This window comes from Agrilus planipennis, unplaced genomic scaffold, assembly GCF_000699045.2.
Source record: "Agrilus planipennis isolate EAB-ADULT unplaced genomic scaffold, Apla_2.0 scaffold67, whole genome shotgun sequence".
In the NCBI taxonomy this organism is placed as follows: Eukaryota; Metazoa; Arthropoda; class Insecta; order Coleoptera; family Buprestidae; genus Agrilus; species Agrilus planipennis.
Window position 1 is genome coordinate 289,747 of NW_020438908.1, and position 10,522 is coordinate 300,268.

At 30.4% G+C, this 10,522-nt stretch overlaps 1 protein-coding gene and 1 long non-coding RNA gene across 2 annotated transcripts; both read left to right on the forward strand.

The window, feature by feature from the left end:
• The first annotated feature begins 20 nt into the window (after window positions 1-20).
• LOC112904131 lies at window positions 21-640 on the forward strand. Its single transcript, XR_003230911.1, has 2 exons — window positions 21-177; window positions 268-640. It is a non-coding gene; the product is annotated as an uncharacterized LOC112904131 (long non-coding RNA).
• Window positions 641-4,405: 3,765 nt separating this feature from the next.
• On the forward strand, window positions 4,406-7,978 carry LOC108733617 (nucleolar MIF4G domain-containing protein 1 homolog). The gene is made up of 9 exons (XM_025973437.1): window positions 4,406-4,545; window positions 4,605-4,817; window positions 5,992-6,113; window positions 6,166-6,362; window positions 6,715-6,890; window positions 6,951-7,138; window positions 7,192-7,356; window positions 7,414-7,545; window positions 7,636-7,978. Exons 2-9 carry the CDS (start codon window positions 4,634-4,636, stop codon window positions 7,924-7,926), a joined length of 1,455 nt encoding a protein of 484 aa, XP_025829222.1. The 5' UTR covers window positions 4,406-4,545; window positions 4,605-4,633; the 3' UTR covers window positions 7,927-7,978.
• Window positions 7,979-10,522: the final 2,544 nt, after the last annotated feature.

Genomic DNA, 10,522 nt, shown 5'->3' on the forward strand with positions numbered 1-10,522 from the left:
CTAATTATAATTTATTATTTACATATTCATATTTTTGATTTTTAGATGATAATAAAATATTCAGTTTGGGATAAATTAAAGGCGTTGTCGGAATGTTCAGGAGCTCAGCTTTCAAATATGGCCAAATTGTTGATGCATTTATTCTTAGAAAAAGGTCTTCCAATTTCAACATTAAAAGTAAGCGTCCTTTAAAGTTTAAAAATTAATATTCTTATTGAATCATTATTGTTTAATTTGCTATATGTATTTATTTTCTTTTTTAAATAGATAATGCAATTTAGTGAACTTGATAAAATAACTCTCCGTTTTGTAAGACAAATACTTTTGGGTATTTTATTGTGCGAAGACTTAGAGCAGTGTCTTCAAGTATTTGAGAAGGTGTCCCAAGGAGAAAAATTGAAGTTGTTTAGAGAAAGCATCAGACTTTTTATAAAACACTTTTTGTTGAGGAATTTGAAGGTCAATAATGTTTCTGACGATCAGAAAAATCTCCTTGAAGAAAGAGCTAATCTAATTGATAAAATGTTAAGCCAACATGATAGAAAAATTCGATTCTAGCATTCTAGGTGTATATATGTATGTTGTATATATTTACCCATATTAATAGTAATACCAATCAATAAAATTGTTAAATTTTTAATATGTTTTGTTATTTTAATGTCACAGTTCGTTCCCTCGCAACTCTTCGATTGTTTAACTTATCCCATTAAAAAAGTACTCATATGATTAAAAAAATTTACTTTCGTTCATTCCTATTACTTACTCCACCACAAACTGGACCCACCATTAACGATCCGAATAACGAATTTTTATCCAAAGCAATTATTATTTTAGGAAGGTAATAACGGTTAGGTCAGTAATATTCTTTATAATTTCTGGAAACTTCCCGTTCCTTTTGTCGTGCAATTTAGTAAGATATTGTTTTTACTCCTACACTACGAATTACCGGAGTATAGGTGATTTTCTTTCGTTAGGTTAGGCTTGATTTTTGATTTGATGAATTGATAATGTTAGTCCAATAATTGTAACAACACTTAATAACTTTATTTACAAAGGAATATGAATATGGTACAAACAGTTGATTTTACATATTTGATAATTCTGGCAATGGGGGAGTGAAGTGAGCGTTATCGTTGCGTACAGATTAATAATCTCTCTTTAAAATGTTAATTCCTTTTTTAGTTTTCTTAACTGAGAAGTTAGAAGGGGATAAAGGTGTGGTCGAGATAAGTGAATTCAAATTTCAGGGGTAGTGGGCGGAGATAGTTTGATATTGTTAGAAAAGAATAGGAAAAGCGATATTAAGAAAAGACACATTCAAGCAAAAGTTGTTGTAAGAGAAATTGACGTTCGTAGAAGGGTATGAAAAGAGTAATAAAGCTATAATTAAGGACTTTCGAAATGAAAATGAAAAAGGGATAATTTGCCATGAAAATTTAATGGTAGTTTAAAAAACGCGTGACGGACGCAACAGATATATGGCCTGTGACTGCCGACTTTTGGATACATACGAAATATTCCGGAGGTATCGATTGCCTGCGGCATTCGTTCATAACAGTAGTAGTCTACTTTCATATTTTTGAATGTAATGATTTGTAGCAGCTAATTAGCTACTGCATTCTTTTAAGTGTGATTTTGTTTCAGACAGGTGACTCTTTTTTAAGGCAATACTGGTACCGTTTCTTCCTTCCTTTATTCAAGTTGTTAAAAAAATGATGAAACTGATGAACACCCGTACTCAGATTTTTCAGAGCGGGAAACCACAGGGAATTTATGGTGTACATCTTGTCGGAATTTCATGAGTTCTAGGGATTTACTTTTTAAATTGAGAAATTAATTTATTTCTGTTTGGTGTTAATTTCAATTCCATCTGTGTTTGCATTACATTTCTTGACGAGAATGTCGCATCAGTAGTTCCTCTCCCTTTTCGAAATTCAAACTTTTTTTTCTTAAAATGTTCTTCATTTCAATTTTCCTTTCTAACCCAATTTTAATTATATCTGTATATACATATCTTATACCCCGTATTCATTATCATTCCTTTATAATTATAGGAATTACAGGGATTCATGGGAAGTACCGCAGAATTAATGGAATTTACAAAAGTATATGGGGATTTATCTAAAGAAATAGAAATAATTTATGTATTATGGGGATTATTTCCGTAAAAAGGATTCATGGTGTACACTTCATTTTCGTCAGCGGTTTCCCCCCCTCGGACTTTTTTAATCAAATAAATTTGTTTACGGCCATACTGATTATTCTTAGACGCCAACGTTACACTTACACCTACAAATAATGTCATGGGAGTGAAACGTAAACGATGCACACAAAATAATTACAATAACTCGTCTCATTAAGAAGCAATTCTATTACATGCTAATAAAATTACATTTACTTTATTTAATGCCATAAAAAATTCTAATAACTTTCGGCTCCTGTGGGAGATATAATACAAATAATATAATAATTTTTGTGCATTAAAATATTATGAAATCGACAATTTTGACAATAACTAAATAGTTATGAGTGGAAGATCCGTTGAAGCGTATGACTAAACAGAGAGAAAGAGCCTAAAAGTGTTAATGGTCCAATGCACTTAGTAAATGACTCAAAAATTTCGGATACATGTATTCTTTTGTTTACTAATCATTCGAAAGGGTATTCGGAGGAGACCTTAACTCTAATTTGCGTATTTTCAAGATTGCTCGATCAGCCACTATCTTGAATTCTTTGTTATTACATCAAAAGTTCATCGCATCGTATGTATCGCAACAAAGAAGAACAAAACAAAATAAATGTAGCTTTTATTTCAAAAACGTAGGGTAAATTTTAGGAATGTGTCGTTAATTTAACAATCCACAATTTGTATGTTTTGTGACAAATAAATAACGCCAATAAACCTTCATACATGTCGCTAAAAATGTGAATCTAGGAAAAGATCGAATGCGACTTATGCTGTCCTAATATCAACGCCAAAATTTTCGGTTATATTCAAAATTCAGCTTTTTGTATTGGGAGAGCAAAAGCCGCATGAGGTCTTTTTCTTTGGATTTACACTTTTACTAACAGTGTAGCATCAACTTTTTATAGTAGTTTTTGTTCTAATATACACAGCAGTTTAGCACCAAATCGTACGATGACGCTAGTGGTAGCAAAAGATTGAATTGTCAAGAGCATAAATTATATTTGTGAGCAATTAATAATATTGTTTTTTTTTGATGAAATTTATTTAGTTCGTAATTTAATTTAATCGTAATTGTTCCATCAAACATTCGTTTTAATAGAAAGTTGTGTTTCTTTATTATAATTAATTCATAAACTGCGTATTAGTATTTTAACATTATATTTGGGACAAAAAACTCTCCTTACCCTCTGTGGCCTCAATATCTTCTCCTATAGTCACCCAATTAGCCCAAATGAGAATGTTAACCAATATAACCAATAATGTTTTGACGATTACGCCAAACGATCAATTTAGAAAGATTTCATTAATTTTAAGCCTAAAAATAGGTTACGATTATATTAACATAACATTTTATAAAGTAAAAGAAAAAGATACTTGTAAAGAAAACAAACGAAATTTTAAAAATTATCAATAAAAGGAAAAATGCGTCTTTAGTCTTCTCACCATATTAACTGAAAGCGAAAAGAGCATATTAACAGGACTAACAGCAAATAGATTTGGTAGAGAAGATCGAATAGATTTCGATAAAGTAAACTGAGTAGACATGAAATTTGATATTTGCACTCATTTGAGGAAAATGTTATTTAGTGTTTAATACAATGAAAGGGCATTTAAAATTTTTAATGTGTAGGATTCAACGTATGCCCGAAACTATTGAAGTCAGAAACCTCAAATTTGGACAGTCGAGTTAGATGCTCCAAACAATCTTAAATATTTTATATGTAATAATGAGGGTCTTGGAACGCACAAACCAGACACACACAATATTGTTGAAAATATGTCTGTAATTCTCCAACGTTTCGTTTACACTTCCCGAACCTTTTCCATGCATGCTAAAATTTTTAAAACACAAATGTATAAACCACAAATAACAGTGATTTTTTCGTTTTCGTATTTTATATAAAGACAAAATTTAAATTAAGTAAATTACCTGATTAAAAAAATTTATATCAGATAACGAGGACAATCCTTCTCAAGTTGCTAGTCTGCTGACTTTAACAATAGCAAACTAATGCTAAAAATATCCGCAGAGAACTGCAATAACGCGAAACAAAGGGACGAATGGTACCTTGTTTAAGAATTTTTTGGATTTGTTTGTTAACTTCCTCTTTATGGATATCAGGAAATCTATATATTTTAGAATTTATAGGAGTTGGATCAGTTACGTTAATCTNCACCATATTCATAAATTTGAATAGAAATTCATTCAATAAATTGTCAAAAAATTCAACTGAATTATTACTTTTAGAACAACGAAAGAAAGTACATTCCACCGGCAGTAAGGGCCAAATTAGAAGCTGATGCAACTGGAGGTAAAAATCAAGAAAAACTAAACAGGCTAAAACGTGAACTCAAAGGTAACAAAAGATTCTTTAATAAATATAAGAGACACTAAATTAGATAATAAAAATTGCAGGACTTATTAACAGACTGGCAGAAGCAAATATGCATAAAATAGCTGTTAAAATTGAGCAACTTTATATGGCGAATAGTAGAAATGATATGAATCATACTTTAACTAATTTAATATTTGAAGCATTATTATCGCCAGTATTGACCCCAGAACGATTTGTTATCGAACATATAATGTTAATAACCATTTTACATGCCAACATCGGTGTTGAAGTGGGTAAGTTATCCATTATTTATGCATGACATTGAATAATAGATTACAGAAAATTAAATAAAAGGAAGTATGAATATAGACTCGTACTAGTACATTTCTTTTTTTTTTAATTGTAAACTCATTAAACGTACTATTTACACAAAAAATAATAACCTTCCATTTTAAAGAAACATTATTCACTTTGGAAGTGGATTGTTTGCACGTAAAATTACAGATTTCTGTTATTGCTACAATAGTCTAGCCGACACACTCGGAAGAAAGTCACGGAGATAGCCGAACGTCGAATGAAAATGTAGGACATTACCTATATAGCAAAAACAGTTAAAATAAAAAAAAATTCTAGGGCAGCCAAAACCTTACTAAATCCATCAATACTATGTGTACATCGTATCTGCATACGTATGCCCCCCTTTTGTAACATAATTTTGTGTTCGGCTGCATTCGTCACGCCGTTAGATATAACAGCTAGACTCTCGTAAAGTAACCACAAAAAAATTGTTCTCTCAGCCAAAACTAGTGCATCTCTAAAATATGTATGCCTGTTTGTTTATATTGCTAATTACAGGTGTTTATTTTGTTGATTGTAAATGACTATTGTATATTAAACAACTTTTGTTACCGTAAACAAATCGATAGTGTGTTTTAGTTCACATTATGGAGTGTCTATTCAATACTGTATTGAAGAGTAACGTAAAATAATCGACTTTTACATTAGAATTCCCTAAATAAGCCAATCGGCATCAAAGCTATACATACTGGATTCATACTTGTTAAGATGGGAAGCAGTTTTAAAAAACAACGGTTTGCTAATGAAGAATTACAAAATCTACATTAAGCATTGGTTTAAAAGAAAAAATATATTTTTATTCTTCATTAATTTGATTTAAGAACTCTCTATCATCTGTAAGTTTCGAAGTAACTATAAATAGTTGACAGCGGATACTTAAAGTCGATAAAATTACAATGAATGCGATCACGTAAAATTCTGTGTTCGCTTGTGTAATGTACCTACTGACGAGCACCCACTGGTTTAAATAAAACGTTTAAATTGATTTAACATTTTTTTATTGAATAATCTACAAAATAAACTGATTAGTGATCACATATTATTTTTATAACAGTTTAACATATTTTTGGTTTTCTTTTTGCCAACTTGTGTAACTTAAGGTTTTTTTAGGTGCACATTTTTTGCAATGCTTGGTTAAAAAATTTGATGAAGTTTATGACGCTGACGAACCCGCCGACAATAAAATCTTAGAAAATATTGTTCAAACGTTATCACATTTATACAATTTTAGGGTAAAAATTGTAACTTATTGATTGTTTATTATTTTTATTTAATAATTTGTAGGTATTTGATGCCAATTTACTTTATGAAATATTGGAAAAATTAAACACACGATTTACTGAAAGAGATATAGAATGTATTTTGCTGGCTCTTAAAAGTGTAGGATTCAGTCTTAGAAAAGATAGTCCTCTAAATTTAAAAAATCTTATAGTGAACATTCAAAAACAGGCTGCTAATAATAGTGAAATGTCTAAAGACGAGTAAGTGTTAATTTATATCTGAAATCATGTAATTTTTAATTACCATTTTTATTTTTTTTTATATACATATTTAAAATTTTCAGTAGTTATGTTGCATTATATTATAGAACATTAGTGTCGTTAACATGTCCAAAAAGTAATTGTATTTTGAATGTAGATTTTTTTTTATACAATAGTAATTTTTAATAATTAAATTTTGTACTGGAAAGGGCCATAGCCTATTTTCTTAACTGAATTTGGAAATGTATTACTACTTCAATGATATTTTCTAAACGATAAAAAAACGATGTATATAAATCCTTATTTTTAAGAAAAGGTTTTGTAATTTAATGTTCCTTTATTAATTCTTTAGCCCTCGTGTTAAATTTATGTTGGACATCCTCATGGCAATTAAGAACAATAATATGACCAAAATACCAAACTATGATCCAACGTATGCCGAACATTTAAAAAAATTACTCAAAAATTTCGTTCGAAAAGGTCTTTATGTGTTTTCTCTAAATATTAGTTTGGAAGATTTACTTAAAGGTAAATTTAAAGGAATATACATAATAGAAAAGTATCATTTCTTTTTTACTAAAATTTTAGCTGACGAACGAGGTAAATGGTGGATCGTGGGATCCGCATGGACAGGTAAGGAAACGGGTAGTGTCGCAAATAATCAACAGAAAGTGCAAACGAATTTATTTTCGCAAAAGCTCCTCGACCTCGCCAGGAAACAAAGGATGAATACCGATACAAGAAGAAATATATTTTGCATATTAATGTCTGCTGAAGTATGAGTGACAGAAATGTTGTTATTTATTAATTTTACCCACAATAATTTTAGGATTATTTGGACGCGTTTGAGAAACTTTTACATTTAGGCTTAAAAAATCAGCAGGAGCGAGAAATTATTCACGTGATAGTGCACTGTTGTTTACAAGAAAAAAGTTTCAATCCATACTATGCTCATTTGGCTCAAAAGTTTTGCGACTATGATAGAAGATTTCAGGTAGGTACCTACCTAATTATAATTTATTATTTACATATTCATATTTTTGATTTTTAGATGATAATAAAATATTCAGTTTGGGATAAATTAAAGGCGTTGTCGGAATGTTCAGGAGCTCAGCTTTCAAATATGGCCAAATTGTTGATGCATTTATTCTTAGAAAAAGGTCTTCCAATTTCAACATTAAAAGTAAGCGTCCTTTAAAGTTTAAAAATTAATATTCTTATTGAATCATTATTGTTTAATTTGCTATATGTATTTATTTTCTTTTTTAAATAGATAATGCAATTTAGTGAACTTGATAAAATAACTCTCCGTTTTGTAAGACAAATACTTTTGGGTATTTTATTGTGCGAAGACTTAGAGCAGTGTCTTCAAGTATTTGAGAAGGTGTCCCAAGGAGAAAAATTGAAGTTGTTTAGAGAAAGCATCAGACTTTTTATAAAACACTTTTTGTTGAGGAATTTGAAGGTCAATAATGTTTCTGACGATCAGAAAAATCTCCTTGAAGAAAGAGCTAATCTAATTGATAAAATGTTAAGCCAACATGATAGAAAAATTCGATTCTAGCATTCTAGGTGTATATATGTATGTTGTATATATTTACCCATATTAATAGTAATACCAATCAATAAAATTGTTNGAGGACTTTTCCTCTATCATTTACCTTAAAAATAGCCTTAGCCAGATAAACTCCATCACAAATAGTGATTTCAGGACAAATTCCCTGTTTAACCTCACTGTTAGCTATTTCAATTTCTATTAAGGTTTCTGAACGAGGATTAAGTAAACAAGTGTGTGAATTGTTTGGATTTGAGTTAGTGTGTAAAGGAATCGGGAAAGGCAAAGATTTAATTTTTAGTTCTGCTTTATTATAGTTAATTTCGGCATGTTCTTGCTTAAGAAAATCGATTCCAATGAGACCATCAAACGGAATGTTTGCTTCCTTTTTGATAATAAGAAATGTAGCATTAAAATTTTTATTTTAAATTTCCAAATTTAGTAAAATGCTACCAATTGTTTGAACAGCCGAATTTATGCTCAATCCGTTCAAAGTAAGAACTTCAGAACTTGATTTTGTAACTTTTAATTTTGGCAGTTTAATTAAAGAAACGTTTGCACCTGTATCGACTAAAAACTTATATTCAATAACTTGATAAAAGACTTTAATATAAGCAGAATTTTCTTTAGCCAGAAAGATTTTAATTGGAGTTTCATCGCATGAATTTAACGTAGAAATTGATTGTGACGTGTAATTAGAAAAAGAATCAGGGAGTTGGGATGATAAATTTAATTTTGGGTAGTGTTCTGAATCACTTACGCCATTTGAATGTCGATTTCTACAGGTGAGGCGTCCACCTGCGGTAGTGCGGAGTTTAAATTAACATTTCTGGGAGTATTAGTTACAGAATTTCGATTTTGATTAGTGTTAGAAATGTTTTCGTTTTTTAGTTTGGTATTATAATCTCGTTTGCGACACTCGTCAATAAGATGACAGAAATTACTTGATTTGACATAATTTCGTTTAAATTCGACATTAGAGATTTATAATGCTCTTTATTCTTCAATGGCTTTTGAGATTGCTGTTGAAAGATTGTCTAAATTTTGGGATCGTAAAAATCTAGATATTTCTGGGGTCGAATGATGGATAAACCTACTAAGAGCAAGCTCGTGAACGGTCTTAATTTTACTACACCTTTTCGTTTTCGTTTCTAACAGGTGTCGTACTAAGGTTTACGGTTTTATCGAGGCGTTCATGAAAATAAGCAACTGATTCATTAGTACCTTGTTTTAGGGTGTTTAACTCTTTCACGAGTTGGATGTAATGCTTTTTGTACTGAAAATAAGTACACAGTATCTCTTTTAGTTGATTCCAATTTACATAAGTTTTGCCATGAAGTAAATTTCTAACATTACCAGTTAATCTTGAAATTATGAAAGCAAGTAACGCGTGTTGTTGAGTTTCGTTAGCTAAAGAAACGGCATTACTACAATTAGTTAAGAATTCGTTAAAATCTTGTCTTTTCCCATCAAACGATTTTGGAATTAGTGAGCATAAGAATTGTAAAGAAAGTTGTTCTGTGTTTGAAGGAATTTGATTATTAAAATTTGTTAAATGAGTTGGATTTTGACCATTAGAGTTTGTTGAATTGGTTGGATTTTGAGGTTCCATATTTTAATTTGATTTGAAAAACCAATGTCAGCGAGTAAATATATATATATATATGGGAACAGGAAGTAGAAAGGAGTTACAGAGGTTTTTGGATACTAAGTACAACCAAAACCAATCAAAGTCGACAAAAGAACGTGCAACTTACTTGTAAAACAGTACAGCAGACGGAAAAAAAACTCTTGTTGCGTCCAACAGTTGTCCTTCGCTGATTCCTGTTGTTGTCCAGGCGTTGAGGAAATTGTTCGAAGAGTTGAAACTCACCAAGTCGAGAAACGAATACACTTTTCCCAACAATGTAACAAATTTATCCCACTTCTGACACCAAAATTTTAATGTCAGGGCTTCTGACACCAGGCAGTCTTTTCTATGTGTTTGCCGACACAATAACAATTCCTTAATAATAAAAGGGGCGAGCGAAGTAAGTTAAACTAATTTATTTGTCCCTTACTTTGGTACAGTGATGGTTGTACAATGTTAAAATTAGAGGTTCTGATTAAGTGAAGGTCTAAACTGCAACTGACTGATTGACTGACTTGAGTATGTTTTTAAATATACAACTGTTTTTACCCCCAAGATGCTTTTAGACATTTTTTACTTACGGTATTCGTTGAGACATAGAAAAATAAGGTTGAGAAGTGAAACTGCAATAAATCTATCAATAATGAATTTTGAAACTGAAATGGATATGTAAAAGAATCTTGAGTTTTCTCACAAGCGATAAACTAGAGGTTTTAAGTACACAGATGACAGAAACAAGCGAACAGCAATAGAATGAAATATGAGAAAAGGGGTGATTTTAAGCTAGACCAGGCTACAAATTAATGACACAAAAAAATGGAAAACGAAATGAATACAAGTTACAAGAAATATGATATAAGGTTAAGATTAGTGTTATTTGAAAGAAGTTATTGAAAAGTGCACTTTTAACATTAGATACATAACTTTGGTATTAAATAACATGGACCAGTGATAAAATATGAGAGGTATCTAACA